Source organism: Indicator indicator, chromosome 1 (assembly GCF_027791375.1).
Source record: "Indicator indicator isolate 239-I01 chromosome 1, UM_Iind_1.1, whole genome shotgun sequence".
Classification (NCBI taxonomy): domain Eukaryota; kingdom Metazoa; phylum Chordata; class Aves; order Piciformes; family Indicatoridae; genus Indicator; species Indicator indicator.
Genome location: NC_072010.1, coordinates 27,205,009 through 27,230,542, shown reverse-complemented (window position 1 = coordinate 27,230,542; position 25,534 = coordinate 27,205,009). Strand labels below are relative to the sequence as shown.

The 25,534-nt window shown below is 37.9% G+C and overlaps 1 protein-coding gene across 2 annotated transcripts in view; it reads left to right on the top strand.

The window, feature by feature from the left end:
- POSTN (periostin) overlaps nucleotides 1–13,621 on the top strand; it is a 36,578-nt gene extending 22,957 nt beyond the window's left edge. The window contains exons 15-24 of one of the 2 annotated variants that reach the window (XM_054381422.1): nucleotides 294–361; nucleotides 937–982; nucleotides 4,178–4,225; nucleotides 5,959–6,054; nucleotides 6,661–6,750; nucleotides 8,016–8,093; nucleotides 8,473–8,553; nucleotides 10,695–10,781; nucleotides 12,745–12,786; nucleotides 13,581–13,621. In XM_054381422.1, the coding sequence (XP_054237397.1) occupies nucleotides 294–361; nucleotides 937–982; nucleotides 4,178–4,225; nucleotides 5,959–6,054; nucleotides 6,661–6,750; nucleotides 8,016–8,093; nucleotides 8,473–8,553; nucleotides 10,695–10,781; nucleotides 12,745–12,786; nucleotides 13,581–13,621 (677 nt within the window). The remainder of the gene's footprint in view (nucleotides 1–293; nucleotides 362–936; nucleotides 983–4,177; nucleotides 4,226–5,958; nucleotides 6,055–6,660; nucleotides 6,751–8,015; nucleotides 8,094–8,472; nucleotides 8,554–10,694; nucleotides 10,782–12,744; nucleotides 12,787–13,580) is intronic. The other variant, XM_054381432.1, reaches the window with a different exon arrangement.
- Nucleotides 13,622–25,534: the final 11,913 nt, after the last annotated feature.

Genomic DNA, 25,534 nt, shown 5'->3' with positions numbered 1-25,534 from the left:
AAGAACTTTTTAAAGAGACAGTTCCTATGTTGAATAAGAAACAGAAAATTTACCTCACTATTCATTTTATGGGAGAACCATATACTTGAAACAATGGCAACTCTTTGAAATTCTGTGAAAGCCAAATACATGGAGGACAAGATGCTGTAGACTTTCCCACTAATATGGAAGAATGTATATGTACAGGTGCACGCTTCTGTGAACGTTTAAGAGTGATTGCACCTCCTGATGACTGTAAATGAAAAATATACACAGATGTATGCTCCCTTTGACATGACTCTTTCTTTTGTCAGATCTGCCTGTGGGAAATGATCAGTTACTCACAATTCTGAAGAAGTTGATTAAATACATTCAAATTAAGGTATGCTTAAAAATAATGATCCCTTCATCATTTTGGCAGCATATGTGGAACCATGTACATTATAATTCATAAGTAATTTTCTGGCCTGTCTGTTTCTTCAGAAAACAACACATTGAAAGCTCCCAGCTATCCAAATATAATCATGAATGACACATTGCACTCAACAGAATTTGCTTTTCAACACCAAATAATTGTAGAATATTTACATTTGGATAACTCCTGTGTGAACTGGTCAAAATTTGCTCTTTCATTTATTCTTTATCCCTCCAGCAAAATTAATTGCTTCTGAGTCCTTGAGACAATCCTTCTTTGAAAGAAATACCAAGTGGCTAAACTGCTACATTAAACCCACTGGCCTCAATAGCCTGAGTAGGAAAAAAATAATCATCCTTATCTATCTCAGCTATCCTCTTGAGATTACATTCTCCTCTAACAGTTAATAAGAGGACCTAGGCAAATTGCACAGACTAACTTTTAGATCAGTGAGGTAGTGAATCCTACCCACACTCATTAGGAAACTAGGAGGCAAATGCTCTTCCTTCTGAATTTTAACATTACTTTTCCTGTATTTATAGTTTGTTCGCGACAGTACCTTCAAAGAGATTCCACTGACATTTTACAGTAAGTTAATTTAAAATACTTCCAGATGGATTTGAGATTGTTTTTTTTTAAAGATTGCCAGTTCCAGACCTGAACTGTGAAATTTTTTCCAATCAAGAAGAAAGCAATTTCTGGGAAAGTAAGATGTGCCAGAGAAACACAGGAAGACTCAAAGTAGAATGTTTCTGGCTGTTGTGCTACTGTATGTGTTTTTCCCCTTTCCAGACATGTAACAGGAAAGTAACCCTGAAGTAAGCTATTCAGACTCTTTGGAGTAGGCAAAATACATATGGAAAAGATTGGTTTTCAGTTTTTTAGCCAAAGTTCAGTGCTCGGTATATAGCAGAGTTGTACTGCCTCCCTCTAACATGTAGCATTGTACTGCACTGACTCTCCACAAAGTAGCATTGACCAAACTCTGCACTGAGATGCTTGCTTTTTCATAAATACTTCCTGTTCCACCTGTTCCTTATACGTGCAAATTCCAGGCTTGTACAGGAGGGAGCTGTCCTGACCATTTTCTGTTTAGGAAGTTAATGTGAAAAAAAGAACCTTTTTAATTTTTTGTCTCTCAGAGCCTTTCTCAGGGTCTGCATTTAGTTTCTGCATATAGAGTGGAACCTGTTGAAGCAAAGTGTTAAAAGACAAAGATCCTGATGAAGCTTTGGATGGTGAAGGAATATGAATTTAAGCAGATGATTAAATTTGTATAGGATTCTACTTATGTTTCTCAGTAGAAATTAAGACCATTACATCAGACTGCTGAAAACTGAGAGTGGACACATTGAAGTCACAATGGAATTATCCAACATCCCATCAATATACATATGATTCAACCTGTCAGCCACAAGGGACAGAAATGTACTGGGGTGCATGCCAGCTGGTTGAGGGAGGTGATTGTTGCACTCTGCACTGCACTGGTGCAACCCACCTGGAGTGCTCTGTGCAGTTTTAGTCACCTCAATACATCAGACAGTTAGAGTGTGCCCAAAGGAGGGCAACCAAGATTGGGAAAGATCTCAAGGGCAAGACTTATTAGGTGTAGCTGAAGTTGCTTGATTTGTTTTACTTGAAGAAGAGATTGCTGAGGGGTGGCCACATTGCAGTCTACGACTTCTTGAAGGAGTACAGTAAAGGGAGGGTGTGCTGATCTCCTCTCTCATGACCAGTTAGGACACAAGGAAATCGTAGGATTGTTTTGGTGGAAGATACCTGTAAGATCATTGAGTCCAACCACCAATCTAACACCGTCATGGCCATTAAACTACCCCTCAAAGTGCCATGTCCACACCTTTCTTTAAAACACAGTACAACTTCCAGAGATGGTGATTCCACCACCTCCTTGGGTAACCAATTCCAATGTCTGATCACTCTTTCCATAAAGAAATGTTTCCTAATATCCAGCCTAAAACTCCCCTGGCACAATTTCAGCCCATTTCCTCTTATGCTATCACCTGATACTAGAGAGAAGCGACTGACCCCCACCTCACTACAACATCCATTCAGATAGAGAGCAATGAGGTCTCCCCCCAGGTTCCTCTTCTCCAGACTAAACAATCCCAGTTCCCTCAGCCACTCCTTGTAAGATTCCTTCTCCAGACCCTTCACCAGCTTTGCCCTTCTCTGGACACACACCAGAAACTCAGTGTCCTTCTTGTAGTGAGGGGCCCAAAACTGAACACAGTATTTAAGGTGTGGCTTCACCAGGGCTGAGTACAGGAGCACAATCACTTTCCCACTCCTGCTGGCCACATTATTCCTGATACATGCCAGAATGCTGTTGGCCGCCTTGGTCACCTGAGCACATTGCTGGCTCTTGTCCAGATGTAGGTCAGCTGGCACCCCCAGGTGCTTTTCTGACAGGCAACTTTTCAGCTACTCTCTCCCAATCCTGTTACATCACCTGGGGTTGCTGTGACTCAAGTGCAGGACCTAGTTCTTGGTTTTGTTAAATCTCATATAACTGACCTTGGCCCATTCATTCACCCTGTCCAGATCTCTTTGCAGAGCCTTCTTATCCTCCAGCAGATCAACACTCCCACCCATTTTAGTGTCATCTGCAAACTTACTGAGGGTGCACTCAATTCCCTCATCCAGATCGTTGATAAAGATATTAAAGGGAACTGGCCCAAATCTTGAGCTCTGGGGAACACCATAAGTAACTGGCTGCCAATTGGATTTAATTTCATTCACTACTATCCAGCCAGTTCTTAACCCAGCAAACTGTCCACCCATCCAAGCCGTAAGCAGACAGTTTCCCCAGGAGGATGCTGTGGGAAACAGTGTAAAAGACTTGACTAAAGATGAAATGAAGCTGCGTTAGGGAAAGTTCAGATTGGACATTAGGAAAAGGGTCTTCACTGAGAGTGTGTTTGGTCACTGGAAGGGGATTCCCAGGGAAGTGGTCACAGCACTAAGCCTGTCAAGAGTTCAAGTTGCTTCTGGGCAATGCTCTTAGTCACATGGCCTATTTTTAGATAGCCTTGGAGGAGCAGTGAGTTGAACTCAGTGCTACTTTTGAGTCCCTTCTAACTCAAGATATTTTATGATTCTAAATTCCACAACCAGTGAGTATCACAAGTAGCAATGCCTGTAAACTCAGTGTAGGGAGGTCAATATCAGATATTGAGAAAAATGTTTAGTTGAATGCAGGAATGGAAGGCTGGGACCTCTACCACTGAAAGCTTCTCTACCAGTGAAGGGATATGAGCCTAATAATGATTTTTCAGAGATATTCAATGAATAGTTGGGTTTGTCTTGCATGCAGAGGGACAACTCCATCTCCCAAGCTAACCACAGTCATGCTTTCTGATGATCTATCAAGTATGTGAAAAATTTTGAATGTCAGTTTTCTCTGTTTACAAGGTCAGCTCCCTCATGGAAAGAAAAGAGTAAGATTTGAATTTAAAATATATCAGGGAATTATGCAAATCTTTAGACATGAAATTGTGTGAGCTGTTATTATGTACCTTACATTATCATGGGTTTCATGACCAATGGGTTTCATAAGGCACAAAGGCATACCAACAGAATATGTATCCGCCATTTAGTAAATAGAACCAAAATCCATATTCCAGCTCCTTTGAGTTATTTTTCCATCCATTAAGTATCTATGATTTTATCCTCAGCTTTATGAGCATACCAAATCAAACTGATCATTGCTATAAAGAAACTGTGAGAATGGGATGGTTTATATTCCATTTTCTATACTTTCAGAAATTAACATAATTGAAAGCAATGTCCAGCCCATCATCAGAAAAGAAGGTAAATGAGACCCTTAGTATATATATTTCTGTATATGTTCATACACATATACAAAATATATATTGTATATGTTTCTTTAACAGGATGATTAATTTTTTTTTCATAACTCCAGGACATTCAGCACTTTGCTGGAAAAGCAAAGATACAAATATTGCAATTAGAACTGGCTGAAATATTTTGTATATAAATACTTTCCACAATTGTTTTCCCCAGATAGATTTTCTATAAGCATTTTAAGAGTCTTTAAAAAAAAAAAATACATGCCCCAAATATTGCTATTTTTTTCAATGAAAAACATTTTTTCTAATTAAAATAATTATTTTTTAAAGATTAAGTGGATTTGTCTCTTGTACTTCAAATAAGTTTTTTTCTAGTTTTCAATCAGTTCTAAATACCAATATCTGTCAGATGCCTGGAAAGGATGATCAGCCAAATTTCCTTGAGGCAAAAACATGACTTAAAGATTAGTGGTGAGACTAAAGACAACAAAATTTGGGTTAGGACTACCAATATTACTTGTGATTTATTTATAACTTAAATAAATCTATAATTAGTTTCCAACTAGCCCAGGTGATGAGCTAATGAGCTCCAGTTTTCCATTGAAATAAAAATGCTCAAAGAGAATCTGGTTGAGCTCAACTGAGGAGAAAGGCAGTTAAAAACTATTGCAAAAACTTTATCCAGACTGTTTAATTATTACTCCTCGGAGGGCTTTTTTCCCAGCAGAATTGACATGAGCTTGTTTTCAGCTACTTCTCTGTGCTTCATTCCATTTAGAATTAGACACTATCTGTGCTGATTAGACACATATGTGTTGATTTTTGTTGCCCAGTCTTCATTTAAGGGATTCTCAACATGCAAAAAAATGCCTCTGGATTTAAACCACAAGCATGCAAATGAATCTTGCAAGATCATTTCTTCAAAATATTTACTATTTTTTCAGCTAGGCTTGCTAATTTTTTTTTTTAAAAGCAATGGATGACCTCTCCCATGTAACTCAAAAAGTTATAACCCTTAACAGGTTATAACAGATATCCTTACAGCCATTCCAGCTGATCTCTGAAGTTTTTTTGTTGTTGTTGGGTTTTGTTTGTTTGTTTTTTCAGCTAGGTGACCACTGGCCAAGTTTTGGCCAAATACACTCCCAAAATAACAAGTCAAAACCCCTAAAACAACAAACAAAAAACCCCAAACAAATAAAACCTCCCAAAACAACAAACAAAAAACCCAAACAAATAAAACCTCCCAAAACAACATAAGTAAATTCTGATTAAAAGATCTGATTTCTGCTTGAAAATATGCAGTTAACAGCAAATAAGGTGACAGATTTTTCTCTCTAGTTCTAAGCTAGCAGAGCAATAGTTAATAAGGTTCCAGTATTCTGCAGAGAGGGGCTCTTGCCAATATTTATAAAGAGTTTCTTTCGCTGCTGAGGATCTGGTTTTTTGCTTAAGACTAATTGACAGATCTGAAAAATACCAGATACACAAAAGTATAAAAAATTAAATTGCAAATAGTAAGTTTACAATAGGATGTAAAAGTGTAGCATGGGAAGAAGCACAAGGTTGCACACCATTGCTGCAAATGGCTTCTCAGATTTAAAAACTCCTCTGTTCCAGTAATGTTTGATTTATAGTACCAGGAACAATGGTAGCTCTGTTTCGTCCCTATGGAATACCCTAAATATTTTTATGACTATTTGTAACGTGTTGTTTTTTTTTCCTATGTCACAGACCCATCTATCACACAGATTACTAAATTAATTGAAGGGGAACCTGAGTTCAAAATAGTCAGGGAAGGGGAGACAATAACTAAAGTGATTCATGGAGGTTGGTATGCTTTCAGCAACTCAATTTTTATTAGTTAAAACTGGAAACATTCATCATTCCCAGTCAGCTTTTACTTTGTGTAGGTGATACATGTGATATGTTAGAAACAATTCTGTTCTGGTTTAACACAACCTTCTGAAAGTGTTGTAATTTTATGACATCTTTTCATTCTCATGCATTGAAAAATATTAGGCTAATTGCCTAGTTGCATCCCACAGCTACATTCAAGACAGTGATAGAAACATTCTGCATGCTGTCGTAACATCTGTCTCAGTTAAGAATTGGTTGTTGTCCTGCAGTCAAATGTAGTACAGGTTTCTGACACAGAAAGGCAATTTTCTCAGACGTAAAGGTACACTTCACCTTCTGTTTTGCTAGGGACATTGAGAAGTTTGCACCTAGGGTGCTTTTAAGGGAAAACCAAAATGTGGCCATTCTAAATTTGGAGGAAACTTAGTTCTTTGTCTTCTCTGAACGTTTCTATGTTTCATAAAATAATCTATGATATTTCCTTGTGTACTTCAGTAAGATTCAGCATCATTCAGATTCATCATTGTAACACTGTTTGTTACTTGACTAATGTCTTCAATTTAAAAATCCTTGTAGAACCGATTATTAAAACATACACTAAAATCATTGATGGGCGACCTGTGGAAGTGACAGAGAAAAAGGTAACAGAAGAAAGAATTATTCAAGGTAAATTATGCTGAGCTATTTGTACTTAGTAAAGTTCATCATTACATATGACAGTAGTGCATCTTTGCTTTGGAAAGTAAACTAATTTTTTTTTGATGGACATTTGGGTTGTATATCCTCTAGTAGATTTCCTTTGACCAAAGGCTCAAAGGCTTTCAGTTTGTTGATACCAACTTTTGCATGTCATTCCAGCCTTCCTTGACAACCATAGCAGAAAAAGAACTTCTGTTTCTCTGTAAGGAGTGGCCTTGATTGAACTGACATCCAAGTTAGATATTTGTATTGAGCTGATATAAGATAAAATCAATGTTTTTCCGTGTCCCTTGACCTTCTCCCACAACAACTTTCAAATTCTTTGGCCAATTCCATTTATATTTGACCTACTAATGAGATATTTCTTTAAGAATCTTAGAAACTTTACAGAAATTTGTAAGTGGAGTGAGGCATATTTAAACAGTCACAAATTCTCTGCTAACACATTTTGATCCCCTTGGTTAAATATCAGTTTGACTCTGCCAATAAAATGCCAATGCAGTTGTAAGTTGAAGACAGTTAACTCCTGGTAAGTTGATTTAGCAAAAAATTTATATATGCAGTTTATTTGGAAAAATCTTAAACTTCAGTATAAGAAGCCAATCAAGCAAGAGAGAAAATTATAAACTTAAGTTATTTTCACAATGAAAATAAATGAATGAAAAACATTGGTGTTTTTTTAATAAACTCAGTACTATTTTCCCACACAGAATTTCTGGAGGAGAAAATAAAATACCTTTTTCTCCTTTCTCAAATTCAGGTTTCTCTAGTATCCCATGTAAAGTGGTCAATATAATGTGAATTGTCAGTGTTTCTGACCTGTTCTTTCCCTCTCTCCTCTCTGTAGTAGAAACTGATAAAGGATCCTAAATACAAAGTTCTTAATTCACAACAGTGATAAAAGCAAAAATATCAACTTAAAACAATGCATTCAGGCAGGTCTTGCACTTAGGAAGTATCTGATCTATGACTTAATACTAACAAAGTGTTTAAAACTGCATCTTACTTTAAGAATGTTGAATTTATCTAAGCACTTTCTTGAATAGCTCTAATTATTATTTGTATCCCTCTTTCAGTTTAATTTGGGACGTAGTGAAAACTAAAGAGATTAAGCAGATTAAAGGTGGTTGACTGTTGAACCATCCTAAAAGTTAAATAGGAAAAAAAAAACCATAAAATAACTACCCAGATACATCTGGTAAAAGTCACTGTTTTACACATTTTTTCCCCAGGTCCTGAAATAAAATATACCAGAATTACTGCAGGTGGTCCAGACAATGAAGAGAAGTTAAAGAAATTACTTGAGGAAGGTTAGTATCTTGTGGGTTTTTTTTCCCTTCCTTTAAAAAAACCCAATAATTTTAAAAAAATTGTATCACTGAGTGAATACTCTATGTTTTCAGCAAAGATGCTCATAATGAAAAAATATACACAGAGATTAAACCTCTGAACTTGAGAACTATACAAATCTAACATTCTGGTTTGAGTCTCTGATCTGCACATTTCAGTCAACTCCAGAATTAAGGCTGCCTTGGTCTCATGTATGCTAGGCTATGTTTGTCATAAAGAGGTTGTTTACTGGACTTCGATGTCATAAGAGATGGATTTTGTAATTCAGTAATGTGCTGTTATCAAACTGTCAAATGTTTTCTGTAAATCAACTTTTTGCCATAACCTGTATCCTATCAGAGGTTACCAAGGTGACCAAATTTATTGAAGGTGATGGTCATTTACTTGAAGATGAAGAAATCAAAAGACTTCTTCAGGGAGGTAATTCAGTGTATTATAACTAACCTTGTTGCAACAGGTTATGATAACTGAAATCCTTCTCAGATATGTTGATCTCAACATTTTAAAGACTGACACAGTAGAAGTGTAATTTTAATGGGAGAAAAAGTAGAATTCAATATATGAAGTGCCAGATTTCTGTGAAAAGGAAAAAAAGTGTCAAAGTTTCCTTAATCAATCTTATGATACTGATAATGAAAAACAAATTAAAAAATAAAAAATTGGAGGTTTTTTCAGTCTTTAAAAAGTTATCTAATTAAAACTCAGGGGAGCAATGAAGATTTATTCTTGCTGTGAACTGTGTCTTTCAGCAAATTTAAATCTGTGAAAAATATTTACAAAGTAGAAAATTGTAATAGGAAAATTCATCTCACTTAACAGTTCTTCAGAAATGAATATTCATTGCCCTCAAGTTAATAATTAAAGGCATGTTTAGCATCCTTCTTTTCAATACTTACAGGTGATGGATAGCAAGACATTAACTTTAATTCTCTTCAAATATAGCACTCCAAGGAATGATTTTCTTTCCTTCTTGCTCTCTTAATTCTAACAGTTTTGGCAATATATAACCAGTAGCTGTAGAAAACTGGTAAAAAATCTTGTGCTTATGAAATTAATCTTTATCTATGAATATGGAATGTTCTCTGCTTAATGTAGATTAGAAAAGCTATCTATAGTAGCAATGGGGAATAAAGAGAATTCAAGTGTTGTTTTCAGTAAATGTTAGTATAAACTTGAGCCAGAAGCTCAGAAATACATATGGGTACTTCTCTTGGCATCAATTAACTGAATCCACTTCATTTTATGTTCACTTTTGACTATCAGTGAAACAGGTTACATACAGCAGTGTATTTAATGAACTAAAAATTGTAGTCATTCAAAAGAACTATTCTTAAACTTTAACTAAACTTTAACTTAACTTAAACTTTAGCTAAGCAAAAAAAATTAGTGGTGGCTGAATGACTGACCAGCTTTCCCCAAAAAACCAAATACCAAACCAAAACAAACCCCACCAAAAAACCATATTAGTTGATAATACAGCTAGTTTTAGAGAAAAGCCAAGATATGGCTATGAATACTGTTGACTTTATTTATTTTGTTTTAAAAAACCTAAATTTTAGTTTTACAGATATAAGTCAGGATTTACCTATAGAAAAAGTTCCAGAATAGTAACTTGTAGCAGGTTTTTCATCTTATCTACCATAAGTTATGTAACTACATGAAAAGGGTTGGTCTCTGGAGGCTATTTCAGCCTTGAATATTTAAAAGGAGATCTGAAAATGAAAGAAATTATAGTAAGAAAATCTCTCCATTTACTGGACTGTGTGATAATGATGTCAACCAGGCAGTAAAGAGCAGGATCAGACTTTGTCTGTAGAACTGTTCAAAATTCTGGTGTTGGTTTTGATGCCAGAACCTAACAACTACAATTGATAAATAGTTTCTCTGTAGTAAATTTGAAAATTGCAATACTGTCTCTTGAATTCTCGCTGTTTTTCTTTGCTATTATATGTTAGTTTGCATAAGCATCCTACTCTACACAATGGATTAAACAGGAAGATTTGTGTCTTATATTCATTTGATTTTTCTCTGCCTTTTCCATGGTTTATCCAGTCAGCTACTCTTGGCTGCCATGATAATACCTTACCATATATTTAGCCATTAAAAGCTGATACACATTCTGCTTTATGGCTGTTGATGATAATGGTGAGAAAGTTTTACAGCCCTCTTATCTACATCAAATTACTTCTATTTTACTGGAAACTCTCAAAGCTTTTTAAATCCAATTCTAGTCATAATTGAATGTATTAGCACAATCTAAAGTAAAAGAATGATTTTATGTGGGCTGGAATTCTACTTATACAGTATCCAGCACCACTTACTACAATTGGCAGTCTTTGATGAGACAAAACTTCAGCCAAGGTTGCAATAAATAGCTCTTAGCCCTAGAGAGGGAATCACTTGTGGTAAGGACAAGGAAATCAGCAGAACCTTATGACATGAATAACCTGGTGGCCTGCATACATTTACACCCCCAAAATGACCATTTCTACTGAAGGCTCCCTGATATGGAAAAAATATTATGCCAGATTTAACTAATTTGTTTTTGATGCTTACCGTAGCTGGAACTGAGTACACCAAGGTTACTAAAGTAATTGAGGGAGAGCCACAGATTATCGAGAGAGAAATCAAGAAAGTCCATCTAGAAGGTTAGTTTGTCTAAAAATCCAGTATCACTAAGACCTGCTTTGTCTGAAGTGATTATTCCAGGTAGGGTTTTATAGTATCTATTCACAAAAATTACTTAGGTCTGAAGCCAATATTTTAGCATGAATTGTTTTGGAAAAAATTCTTTCACTGATGTTGCAGAGAAAAATGTTGAGGCTTATCTTGTGGCTAGAACTAGCTAAAAGATTTGGCAGGCATAGTAGACAAAAGGAAATGTCTATCTGCAAAGCTTAGGTAAAATATTTGAAGGAACACATACCATAAGAGTTGTCTTTCCTCTAAGCAGCACATCCAGAAGAAGACCACGTGAGTTGTTTTTAACTTGAGTTATTTCTTGTCGATGTTAGTGAGATCTGTTGATATGAGGGATTCTCAGCTTGGTGAAAGGAGGGCAGGGGTGGAGGGAATGTAACCTCTGGGCTTGAGCAAATATCTCACAGGGTCTTGGAATTTCTATACTCTTATCCTGTTGTTATATGTGATAAAAAACGTGTTTGAAAAAGCTGAATGGTGTCAAGGTCCAAAAAGAATCATTTAAAGTAGCCAAATGCAATAAAGCCTGACTTTATACCAGGAATTTGTTCTTTGAGTTTAACTATTTTTTTTTTTAATGATCTTCATTTGAAGGTAATAAGTAGCTTGTTTAGGTTTTATTTGTATGTATGCCCTTTCCAATTCTAATAATGCAGAATAATTTACTCTGTCAGCCTTTGAACTAAATTCATAGGGAAAAAACATGGCTTGTGACATATGGAGTTAAATATATATGCTTCCACTTCCTAAAGTTTTAACTCTGTGCTAAATACTGAAGGCATACCACAGTGTTTGTATAACTAACTTCAATGCTGAGTAGTACAAAGTATGCAGGGAAGTCAATTATTGCCTGAAAATGATCTTCAACCACGAGATTTACCTGAAAGAATAATTTTGCGGACAGCATATAAGTATGGGAAACCTACTTTGAATGGTTTATGTTGTGTCCTTGTTAGGGCTGTGTAAGAGCTCGAAATTTTCTGTCATGTTGGTGCAGATAACCTGTCTAAACTCAGCTCTAATGAGAGGGCTATGCGTTCACATACTCTCTACCTCAGTATGAAGGAACACTGTCTGCAGATGGTTAAGCAAAGATGCAAGTACTTCATGTCTGTAAAGAAGGAAAAATACCACAGTTACATTTCTGTGACAGTAACAGAAGAATTATCTCATATGACTGTGAAATGTTTTTCCACCCCATGAGGATACATCTGATTTTAAAAATACCTCAGGGTTCGATGAGAGTGAAGTGTCCATAGTTTCATTGAGTCAGTATTTTGGTAAATAGATGTATCTGCTAAAGAAGGTGGTACTTTAACTCTTGCTCTACTCTATTCTTTAAAACAGAAGTCTCTGAGAAAACGAACTGAACTCTAAATGTGGATTCATACTGTGGACTCACAATGCAGTTACACATCAAGCCCCAAACACAGGTGGAAATAACGTCTTGTGATGGTGGAGTTTCAGGCAAATCACCTATACAGCAGATTCAGACATCCTCTGCCAAAAGCAGAAACTGAGTTCTGGGCTGTACATTAACCTGAGATTTTTAGATTGCTGACAGTGTCAGATAGTGTTTGCTGAGAGAAGAGCATGTCCTTACACCTGCCTACATCATGTAACCTTCTGCAGGAGATCAGTATAAATAATGGATGAATTCATACTGTTAAAAACACTTTTGAAATGTTGGTATGGTGGATGACTGAAGAAAACAGAAATGTATGAATTGTATTATAAGTATTCATGTTTCAGGTGATCAAGTCAACATGCTAATGGGTCAAAATTTTTAATATACTGAAAACCTTAAAGAACAAATCTTGCAAGTCAGAAATGGGTTTCCAAAATTTCTAATGAATTTTAATTCAAAGGTTCTTACAAATAACTTCTGACTACAACATTTCTGTGTTCTAGGAGCACCTGCACGGAAAGCACAAGCAACCAGGAAGACACAAGGTAAAAGCAAAACATATACTTAAATATTTTAGCATGCACCAAATCTTATTCTACAAATCTGCAAGCTTACTGAGGGCTCTTGAGTCTGAAAATGACACTGTGGGATTCACAGAATCACATAATCGATAAGGTTGGAAAAGACCTCAAGGATCATCAAATTCCAACCTGTCACCCAAGACCTCACGACTACTAAACCATGGCACCAAGTGCCACATCCAATCCCCTCTTGAACACCTGCAGGGATGGTGACTCCACCACTCCCTGGGCAGCACATTCCAATGGCTAACAACTCTCTCCATGAAGAACTTTCTCCTCACCTCCAGCCTAAACCTCCCCTGGCGCAGCTTGAGACTGTGTCCTCTTGTCCTGGTGCTGGTTGCCTGTGAGAAGAGACCAACCCCCACCTGGCTACAACCTCCCTTCAGGTAGTTGTAGACAGTAATGAGGTCACCCCTGAGCCTCCTCTTCTCCAAGCTAAACAACCCCAGCTCCTTCAGCCTCTCCTCGTAGGGTTTGTGCTCGAGACCTCTCACCAGCCTCGCTGCCCTTCTCTGGACACATTCCAGTATCTCAACATTCCCCGCATTAGGATTTGTAACTCACTAATTCTACATTATTTTGATTGATTAAGAAGCTGAGAGATCATTGTAATTCCCTGGTTTCCATCACAAGACTGAAAAAATGAATATCAGGTTTCATCTTTCCTCTTCATTGTCTGTTTCACAAGTAAATGCAGCATATAGTGTAACTATATTATATATAATTATAGGTAATAATTATGGATCTTTTCCCAGGAGGAACAGCAAGAAGAAGGACAAGACTAGCTCATTCCTAAATGCTTTCTGAAACAGAGCTCACAGAAACGCATATTAACAGGATGGTCTTCAAGAGGAAGAGAAACTTTTCTAGACATTGAGAACACTACAAAGCGACGTTGTTTTGATAACATAATGTAAACTGAACCGTGAATCCACAAAAATATGTGAAGCTGCAGATACTTACTGCCAGCACAGTGCTCACTAGGAGTTGTAGTCTATTGGTGGTGCTTTAACTGCTCTATGCAGAGTGGGATCTTCGAACTGCAGGAGTCCGTCAACTTCTGTAGAACCACGATCCATTCTTACGCTGGCTATTAAGTGTTTGCAGGATTGGATTCAAAAAGAGCAGGGAACAATACAGAGTGTATTTTTTTATTATTATTATTTCCAGTAAATAAGAAATATAAATGAAATTAGATCATCTCTAGGAAAAAAAAAAAGAAAAAACAAAACAAAAAATCACTTCAGGTGACTTTTAGGGTAATCTAAGGAAATACGAAAGTTAACATAGCACTTTTGGTTCAGTAGTGTATTGTTGTATGCTTTTTATAAGTCAAGATTAATCATGTGTTTAATGTCATAATGACACCAGTAAAGTTACCTTTTCTAAATGGACAAATATGCCATATATTAAATGTATCCTTTTTTCTGTTGTTCTGCATTGCATATTCAAATGCCTTCTAGTAAAATGGCTAATGGAAGCTCTTACAAAGGGTAAAAAAAAAAAAAAAAGGGCAAACATTACGAGCTTCTTGAAATGTGTTTGAGATCATATTGACTATAAGACAAATCATTCCCATTAAAGGAATCCTATACCAATATGATTATTGGAATTCTTAAGTGTTTTGCCACTTTTTCATAAATGTGTCCTCTGATCAATAAAGCTGATTTTAAAAAGGATAAATAAAATGCATGCAAACAGTTAACTCAGCATGGAAAGAGGTTTTACAGCAATGAGGCTAGGTCTGAAAGCTTTTATATGAAAACATGCTTCGCTGATGTCGGGTACTAATGTGGAGTTGTCTGTAAATTATGTCAATTTTATAATTCTAGTTTTGTACCCAAGAAAGGTGTTTGCCTTTATTAACAAAAGTTGGGAAATGTTTACTCACAGATTAGAAAAAAACACGTTCAGAGTGCCTTAATTCTGCAGACCAAAGTTTCAGAGGAGTTATATAATGTGCTTTTATACTTCTGTTTTGAAAAAAAGATGCTCAATAAAGAGTTTTTCTGAACTGTGCTTACTTTAATTGGAAAATACTTTTTGAATAGTAAAGCAAATTCTAAATATTCTTTGGCTTTTTAATATAGTTTTTTAGTTAAAATGGAAGCAAAGTGACATTTCCTGTTCTCACTTGACCCATAGTAATGCACTTAAACTGCATCACTGTCTTCAAACACAAATAGGAACCATCCCCAGTTCCATAATCATGTACCACAAGCACTACTTCCTGAATGGTAGAGCTATTAGAGCATTGGATTGATATGCTGTGACTGGCAGCCTCTCCACAAGATGACCTTGGTGTCTACTATCATGGTGCTTTGGTGAAAGGACAGCTTTTAAACCTGACAAGAGCTAGATATCTTCTGGGTGAGAATGATAGCTCTTAGGACTGCCAGCAGGTGAACTGAAGCTGTCATTAAATCACTTGCTTTAATCTGCTTTCTTCATTACTGTGCTACCATGAGCTGTTGGTCAAGATTTTAAAGCACAGTAATTTTGTTAGGGGTGGAATGCGTAAATGCTCCCTCCTCCCCCCCCCCAAAAAAAAAAAATAAGAATAAGGAAGAAAATGGAGTGGAACTGACAAATTCAGTATGTACAGGAACTTGGTGGGAAGCAGGAGGCAAGAAAATGGACTACAAACTTGTCCTATGATAAGGCATTTTTAACTTTTCAAGTGGGAATAAATTTGTAATATAATAATTTTGGTATATTTCCTGCTTTTATAACATTTTAAAGCCTATGGTAGTCACTAATATGTATTTCTGTACTTCACCTTCCATCAACAGAACCCAGGTGAAATACAATATAAAAAGGTACTCCTTCATGAACACTTGCTTCCCTGATATATTCTCTCTGAGTCCTTCCTTGACCATGGAAGATGTGTGCCCACTTGCACGGTACACCAACATCTCTTTTGAAGGAGTGGCTTTTTCTGTTTGTCTGAATAAGAATCCTTCTATAGCCCAATGCAGAAAGAAAACCAATGTGCTCTTTTAATTGTTTTCAATATAGTTAGTAATTTCGTTGGGCAGTCTTTTTCCAATGAGCAGATTTGAAGAACCTTTGTGACTATGAATTTTCCTGCTCTGTTACGTATTTCCCCTCACCTTAATTTAAAGTGGGTGTCAAGTGGAGGGGGCCAGGCTCTTTTCAGTGGTTCACAGTGATAAGACAAGAAACAATGGGTTCAAACTTGAGCACAGAAGATTTCATCTCAGCATGAGGAGAAACTTCTTTACAGCGAGGGTGACAGAGCACTGGAACAGGCTGCCCAGGGGGGTTGTGGAGTCTCCTTCTCTGGAGACTTTCAAAACCCACCTGGATGCATTCCTGTGCAGAGTACCCTAAGTAATCCTGCTCTGGCAAGGGGGTCGGACCTAATGATCTCTTGAGGTCCCTTCCAACCTCTGATACATTGTGATACTGTGATCTCCAGAGATGGTGACTCCACCACCTCTCTGGGCAGCCCATTCCAATGGCAAATGATGTGGAGGCTCTCCTCTTTGTGATGTAGAGAGGCTTTTTTGTGGCATAGGGCTTCAATTATTAAAGGAAGATCTATCTCAACTTCTGCATAAAGGCCAAGCATTAAGATATCAAGAGCTCACCTCCTCATTTGTGTTACCTTTCCTCAAATTTATGTTTTTATAGGATTTCCCCCCCAAAAAAATGAAAGTATGAAAGCATAAAATCTTGCCAATATTTGCCAAAGTTCAGTTTTAGTTGGTTTTTTTTTTTTTCTGTGTAGCAATAATATACATTTGATGTACACACACATATCTTCACATTAGTTGTTTTTGATTTGGTTTGGGTTTTGTTTGGTTTTGGTTTTTGTAACTGATACTTATTAACAATTCAGTGATATATAAGTTTGTGTTTAGCTGCTAGCAGTTAAGCGACAAAATTTGTATGAGAAGGAAAATAATTCCTCATGGTACAAGCAATTAGAAATAGATCAGGATGCCACTGTATCCTTTGGAGCCCAGTACATTATTGACTGAAAGCTATCAGTACTTTTTATTCAAGAGACTCTTCAGTCTCCTAAACAGGAGGAGTAACACAGTAGTAATGTAGCAGTAACTAGTAACATAGTAACACTACATTAAAATGCTCCCTTTTTTTTTTTTTTTCCCTGCTTTAACTGTCACCTTTTAAATACCTCAGATCTCAAGCTTTCTTTTATGGGTTTATTCCCTGTTTGCAGAAGTAACCTCTATGATGGAATGTGCAATTCAGAGGAATGTCATCACTGCTTACCCTTTGAATCATAAAGTTCACCCATCCTTGTGTGTTGGGTTATGCATTCTTGCTTCAGTTTCTGATCTGATGCATCTGTTACCTATTCACATTTCTTTTATTTTGATTTCCATATCTATACAGATATATAAAAACAGAACTACAGACTTTGCTTGTGTATTTAAATTCAGAGACACATGAAGTCTGCATCCACACTACAGAGCACTTTGTCATCAGCTGCTTTACCAGCTTGTGCCCCTGGTGTTTAATTTCCTTGGCAGGGTCTGGGAAGGAATGCCTTTTCTCCCCCCCCTTGTTTTAACATGACACAAAAGTTTTGCACTGTATGGTAAATTGTACAGGAGTTAACTGCCAGTGCAAAGCCTGCTGGGGCAGGGTTGGAGGAAGAGAGAAAGCAAAATCCACACAGCCTTGTCTATGCTGTCCATTGGAACATTTCCTGGAATCTGTTACTCACAGATTAATGCATGGAACTGGCTCAGAAAGTGCAAGCTGGCATGGGCCAAAGCCATGCAACAGAATGCTCTATCAGCAGACTGCTGGGTCCAGTGCTTCCTTTTGTTCCCATATAGCTATTTATAGTATAGAAGTAGTTATGACTAGCATAGTTGTAATTCCCTCTTTTAATAAACTGCACCTCATGTTTAACTTCATCTGAGCCAGTGTAAATTAGGTGCTGTAATATTTGCACAGGTCTGGCATAATCAAATGGGGGGGGGGGGGGAAACCAGCATATTTATTAACTGAGAAAAATACATCAATTATCAGGAGACAAGGACATTTTTAGAGACAAGACTGAAGTATGATTTGCAGAAGTTTACCCCAGACTCTGCAGGCCGTTGACAGAGAAACCTCTTAAGTTTGTCACTGTCCCTGCAATTCCCCAGAATCCAGGTAGGCACCCATCACTGTCAGTCTGTCACCACAATCTCCAGCAAATCCAGACCCCCACAGTTCTCAAGGACAAGTCTACAGACCCCTACATTCACTTGTCTAGAGGACTTAGCAGCACTTGTGTGTCTTCTACAAAGACCTTGATTCCAACGTGCCCATATGGCAGTGGAAGATAGAGCTGGAGTAATGAGTGATCCTGCTGAACCCCCTTGTTCCATGTCTAGAAAAAAAAAATAAATAAACAATAAACCAGCTATGATTTAACTTGGAAAGACTGTTCTTTCCAGGAACAACAGAAGGATAACTCATTTCTGGATCCCAGCTTGTTACAGACAGAAATTACAGTAAATATAATGTTTTAAAAGGAGTCCTGGAATAGAACTTTTTTAAAAACAAGATGCATATTGCTGTTTGGATTTTGGCTTTTGTTGTTGTTTTGCTGTTTGTTTTTTGTTTCTTTTCTTTTTCATTTTCATATGAAATTGTGTGTGGATGAAGTTGCCTTTGGAAAGGCTTATGCTGTACTACCAAGACTTTGGCAAATGTGCATGTGACAACTGCAAGGCACACACCTCCTCCACAAGACTGAAGAAACCCTGGGAATATTTCCAATACAGCAGATGTATGTCCCAAATATGCCCTAACTCTATTGGGACAATACCTGAATATGGACTCTCCTCCATCTCCAGTCCTCAGAAAGGACATTGAAAGCATGAGCCAGGAAGATGTCATGCCACAATCTGGAACAAAGCATCTGCATATCAAATGTGTATTTATTATTTCTCCAGTTACAGATCAGAGACATTACAGATGGAAAAGTGTTATTAGATCATGCTATCGATCTCCTTGCCAAGGCTGGATTGCTCCTCACTCTTACAGTTCATAATGCTTTACCCAGGCGAATGATACCTTCCTACAGTCATTCTCTCACACCGTCCTCAGAGCCACTTTCCCATATTTTGCTGTCTTTTCTGGCTTAGCTGCCATCAGACTAGGCAGACATATTCCATCAAGTACTCCTTCAGCAGAAAAGACAGCTGGTTTAGCTATTACAAGGAAGAATAGCCCCATTAATGTGACAGTGCTCATACTTTCCTGAAACATCTGTATGATTAGGGATCTATTTTGGTGTTGAACAAACTGTTGACATTGATTTAGTTTGTGGATAGATTCTTTTATGGTCCTCTTAATGATGTTATAATAGTTCAGGATACGTGGTTCATGAAATCACAGAACCACAGAATATGAAAAGTTAGAATCATAGAATCAGGGTTAGAAGGGACCACAAGGATCATCTAGTTCCAACCACCCTGCCATGGGCAGGGACACCTCACACTACATCAGCCTGGCCAGAGCCTCATCCAGCCTGGCCTTAAACACCTCCAGGGATGGGGCTTCAACCACCTCCCTGGACAACCCATTCCAAGCTCTCACCACTCTCATGGGGAAGAACTTCTTCCTCACTTCCAGTCTGAATCTCCCCACTTCCAGCTTTATTCCATTCCCCCTAGTCCTGTCACTACCCTATATCCTAAAAAGTCCCTCCCCAGCTTGTTGGAAGTTGGAAGGGACTTCTGGAGGTTCTCTAGTCCCTACTTCAGTAGGGTTAACTAAAGTTCTAAAAAAACACTTAAAGACTCAGTCACATTTGTGAAAGATCTCTTATGAGCTGGAAATGCCCAAGAAGAATCCAACATAGCCATTAATCACAGCCTGCCCTCCTTCTGCTCAAGGATAGGTCAATGATAGAATCTGTTTAAATCATTACAGTGCACTACACAGACAATGATGATATCTTCAACACTAAGATCCTAGACCCACTGTTAAACAGCTCTTTTGGATCTTTCATTTCTTCCCTATCCAAAGTTCCTTAGTTTGTGACATCTATAACTCACCTTCTAATATTGCTGACACTCTGCCAACTAAGGTTGGTGAGGTTATGATCTATCTGTAGTTTCTGTGTGAACACTGTTAAAATATTTCTGGAGTGGAAAGCTGCCATGTAAGAAGTAACAAATGTTGAAAACACAAACTGGACTTTTTGTAAGTCTTGTATTCCTGGATGCTTTTGTATTCATTCATGAGTGATGAATTAAAAGAATCAGAAGCTAACCTGCCTCCACCCTGACCCTTGATCACTGTGTGCCCCTCATGTAAACCACAGAGCAGGGAGGAAATCCATGCATGACTCAGGCTCCCCTGAATATAAGGGTGATGACATGACATATCCAATATAAGCCCCTTAAAGTCCTCTCAGATCACAGAAGAACATCATGATCAGGTTAATTTACATTCTCTCTAGTAAACAACAGAGGTTCTCCTATGCTTGTTTGTCTGTATTATTCAGTGTGGTAAACTTTACTTTTGTAATTTAATTATTTAGGTTTCCTGATGTGATGTGGTTATGAATTTTTATTCTCTTTGTACCTTTCAACAATCTACAGGAAAGAGATTTTTCTTTGGGCAATTGCTATAGTTGCAAGTAACAGACAAGTTAGGTACACAAGCCCTGCATCAGGGTTGAAGTGAAAGCATTCATTAACTGATCCACACAGTAGAGTCAATTAATATACTAGAAGTATAGATTGCATCATAAATTTAATTTGACAGATGCAAAAAATATGACTGGGACAAAGATTTTACCACCTGATTGATCCAAGACAGTATGTAGATACTGTCTAGGAGGAGATTTCCTAGTCCTGCAGACACTGGTGGGAGTTTTGTCATTAATTTTAGTGGAAACAGAATTACATCATAATCTTTTTATTTTCTTTTTGTACTGTCCCTACAGTCTTAATTTATACTGTTACCTAAAGAGAATGCATGGCGGTGGTGACTTGGCCTTGGCTAGCAACCAAATGTCCACCAAAGCTGCTCTATCATTCCCCTTCTTAAATGGACAGGGGAGAGGGGAAAATATAACAAAAGCCAATTATAAGATAGAAGAAATTTAATGATAATGGTAAGAAAAGCAATAGACCACATGGAGGTGAAAGCAGAGAGAGATGTTAGTCTCTACTTCCCATCAGCAGGAAGATGGTCAGTTTTGGGAAGTAGGGCTCTCTAAGCCTGGTGGTTCCTCTGGAGGACAGGCACCATGGATGAATCCCACAGCTTCCTTCTTTCACTTTCTTCTTATATCTGAGCTGATGTCATATGGCATGGAATACCCCTTTGGACAGTTTGGGTCAGCTGGCCTGGCTGATCACCTTAGCATATGCTTGGGGTGGGGAAATGTTGGGAAAGCACAGCCTGGGTGCTTGGCTCAGCAGTAGCCAAAACACTGGTGTGTTATCAATACCCATCTACAGCACTGCAAAACACAGCACTAGAAAGATGCTCTGAGGAGAATTAACTCCAGCTCAGAGTTGATGCATTAGCACTCTTGCCCCAGCACTTGCTAACCACAACAAAAGGAGCTGTGGGTGGAAGATCCTGAATGATGGATGGTTTGGATCTATATTACTACTCTCTTGAACTTAGAAAGTGACTAGATGCCTGAGTCTGTCATCTGTTGTGCAGCAAATAGATCAATTATGGTTCGTGGTGTTACAGTACCAAGGAAAAAGGAAGAGCTGCTGTTATAACTATCATTTATACAAAGCTGCAGAAGTGACTGGCCTTCAAATAGCAGTGTGAGAACTTGAACATTTGGGTTATTGTCTAAGATGTGATTAGTTAAAACACAGTTTGATGTTAATTTCTGTCATGGGTTGAGTTGACTCTGATGATGATATTCAATACCATACTGCAGTCATGCCAGCTCAAAATGAAATTGCTGACTGGAGCAAAGTATCATAGAGTTTGAGGTTCAGATGGTAACATGAGAGGCTTCCTGTTCTGGTTTTCCAATAGAAGGAAACCCAAGTACATGTGCACAATAACAGTGATGTACTATGTCAGGTAAGCTGGTGTGGACAAGCAGGAGACCAAGATTTTGAGAAGACCACAGATCCCACCTACACAGTTACCATCTGTCTCTACCCACAAAAGCAGGAAAGGAAGGATCTCAGGGGAGAAATGCAGCTAAGTAAATTAGGTGACCAGAGCCTGATCTAAGGATAGATGAGTCCTACAAATCTACACCATAAGAGGTGAAGGCATGACGTTCACTTGATCACAGGGGTACTTTCAGGCACACCATAACATAGTCAGCCAGACACACAGGAAAGAGGCCAAACATCCCAAATCATGTAGTACAATCCTCATATGCAGAGATTGTTCCAACATACTGTCAGAAAACTCTGTGAGAATATTTTGCCCTAGGTTTCTTTGCCAGGGTGGATTTTTAAAAACTGCAACAAAGGAGGAGAAGGCATAACCCTGGTCCCATCCCTCACAGCAAGTTATATTGTGTGATGTGTATCTTATAATCACAGAGTGCTTTGTGTTGAAAGGGATCTTTCAGTCCAAGACTCCTGCAGTGAGCAAGGACATCTTTAACTAGATCAGGCTGCTCAGAGCTCTGTCTGACCTGATCTTGAATGTTTCTGGGGATGTCCACATTGCTGAAGTCATATCTCCTTTCTCAGGATTTAATAGGGAAAGATCTCTGTTCCCTCTAATCCAGCTCAATCTCAATATTGTTAGATTGTGTCACTGTATTTTTTGTTAGTAATTAGGTTGCACTCAAGGCACAAGTTAATCTCAGCTGAAAATGCACCATAGGTGATGTAGTTGAAATGACAGTTTTGAGTGATTTGCAGACTGGCATGAATGTGTGATCACCCCGTGTGTACTCAGCCTGCAGATACAGACAGCCTGGACCACAAGAAGCCTTTGGCACAATAACCTTTGGTAATGAGGCTTTCTGCCATGCATAAATCTGCTCAACAGTGAAGCTCTGTAATGAATTCAATTTCCTTTTCAGTAAACTATAAAAACACTTGAATTATCCAGGGGATATTTCATGCTTCTAAATTGGGAATTTGCTTTGTCTCACTTGGCCTGAGTGTTCTTCACCCAAAAAAGGAAGAGATATTGTAATGAACGTAAGCCTGATGCACACAGTGCGCAGTATTTGGCTATCTTTGTTAAAGTCTTTTATGGCATCCAGTGTCAGAATCAATCTTTAGTATTTAGACTTAATTGCCAAAACATTTAGGCAGCCTCAGTGTTTAACTAGCTGTAAAAAAATGTTAAAATGCTTGAGGGAGTGTTTATAATTTTAAATTCTATGAAGAAAGGTAGCCAAGAAATCCTATACACATAATTAATAATAATAGAAAATCATTGTTTCTGTCATTTCTAGTAAAGAGTACTATCTTCAGTCCAATAGTATATCCTCATGGCCTCAGAGAAATACCTGGAGATGATAGAAGCATAGAATTATAGAATCATAGAATGGTTGAGGACAGAAGGGACCCCCAAAGGTCATCTAGTCTGACCTCCCCACAGTCAGCAGGGAAAACCCCAACTCAATCAGTCTGCCCAGGGCTTCGTCGAGCCTCACCTTGAATAGGGAAGGGTCTGCAACCACCTCCCTGGGCAACCTGTTCCAGTGTTCCACAACCCTCATAGTGAAGAACTTCTTCCTGATATCCAGTCTAAATCTGCCCTTCTCTAGTTTGAAGACATTGCCCCTTGTCCTGTCACCGCAGGCCCTTGTGTAACAGTCTCTCCCCATCCTTCCTGTAGGTCACCTTCAGGTACTAGAATCACTGATACAACTACTTCATATGCAAGTTACATGTGCAAAAAAATTATGGCCATGTCTAGTTCATGCATCATTCTATCATGTTAAAGAGGAAATCTGCAAAAGGTACTGCTTTCCCTCTTATTTCAAGGAAATACTGAACCATTCAAAACATGCATATCGAGTACAAGACTATGTGTCACATGCAAAGGGTAAGGGGGAAAAAAACAACCAATATCTGCTGCTTGGGAAAGAGAGCTTAGGAAAATTCTGTTATATGTTTTCAGTTGGCAGTTGTGCCATAAGGAATATTGGTTTCTATAAAGATGTGGAAAAAAAAAACAAAACTGAGACTTTTATAGAAACTTTTGTCTAAAGCATATATCCTAACAGTCCAGATTAAGAACAATGCCGTATTGGCACTTCTGATAATATTATTTATAGATATTGACATGTTCCAAAAGGGAAAATCTATTCATAGCAAAATTCTTAATTATTCTCAAACATGGGACTCTAATCAATACAGAATGATGATTCTGACAATTGGCATTTCAGGATATATGTTTTGAAGGAGTGCAGAAGATTTAGCCACTCAGGTCTCACTGACTTTCTAATGATAGTTAATCACCAAGAGGTTTCTTCCTTTAAGGATAAATAAAAGAAGAAAAAGATTGTAAATTCCAAGCTTAAATTTAGTTAAGATAAAAAAAATCAATGTCAAATTTTCTTTAGGTAGAAATCCTAAGCATTGTCATCTGCAGTCACCAAAAGCATGAGGCTCTTTCTGATGGGATTTTCATTGCCATATCTGACAACTGATCAGTTTATATCTTTCCCCTTTTTCAGCTCCTCCTGTCCTTAGGTCTTCACTTCAAGTGCTACAATGTCCTACCACTGGAACCCAAATGCCCAGATTCTCTATGAGAGAAAAAAACTGTTATTTTTTTTTCCTTGAGCACTCTGACAATTCATCTCAAAACACTTGTAGTGATAACCAATGGAGAGAGTATAAAGCACTAGTCAAAGGTTCTTCTAGTGGGGAGGATTTTAGACACAGCACTAGTTAATTAGACAAAGTTCAATGAAAATGCAGATACCTGTAATATTTGGATCATAATAATTTCCACTATTATCAATTTTTGTTGTTGTTGGGTTGTTGTTTTTTCTTGTAATTTTGATTTGCATATTTTACAAGTTGTTCACACTTCTAACTTATTTTAACAGGAAGCTTTAAAATAAGCTGCAATGGTTTATCACAGAATCATAGGGGTTGGAAGCGACCCCTGGAGATACCCAGTCTAACTTTCATAGAATCACAGAATCATAGAATCAACCAGATTGGAAGAGACCTCCAAGATCATCCAATCCAACCTATCACCCTGCCCTATCCAATCAACTAGACCATGGCACTAAGTGCCTCATCCAGTCTTCTCTTGAACATCTCCAGGGACAGCGACTTCACCACCTCCCTGGGCAGCCCATTCCAATGGGTAATCACTCTCTCTGTGAAGAACTTCCTCCTAATACCCAGCCTATACCTCCCCTAGCACAACCTGAGACTGTGTCCCCTCGTTCTGCTGCTGGTCCTACTATAGTAGGTTCATGGGAATGCATCCAGGAAGATTTCAAATATCTCCAGATAAGGAGACCACACATTGTCTCTGGGCAGCCTGTTCCACTGCTCTGTCACCATCAAAATACAGAACTATTTTCCTCATGTTCAAATGGAAGTTCCTGTTTTGAAGTTTCTAACTATTGCCTCTAACTGTTGTCCTATCACTGACTACCACTGAAGAGAGTCAGATCCAAATCTCCTGACATGCATCCTTTAAATATTGATAAGCATTGATTAAATCCCCCTCTCACTCTTCTCTTCTCTTGGCTGAACACCCCCAGATCTCTCAGTCTTTCCTCATA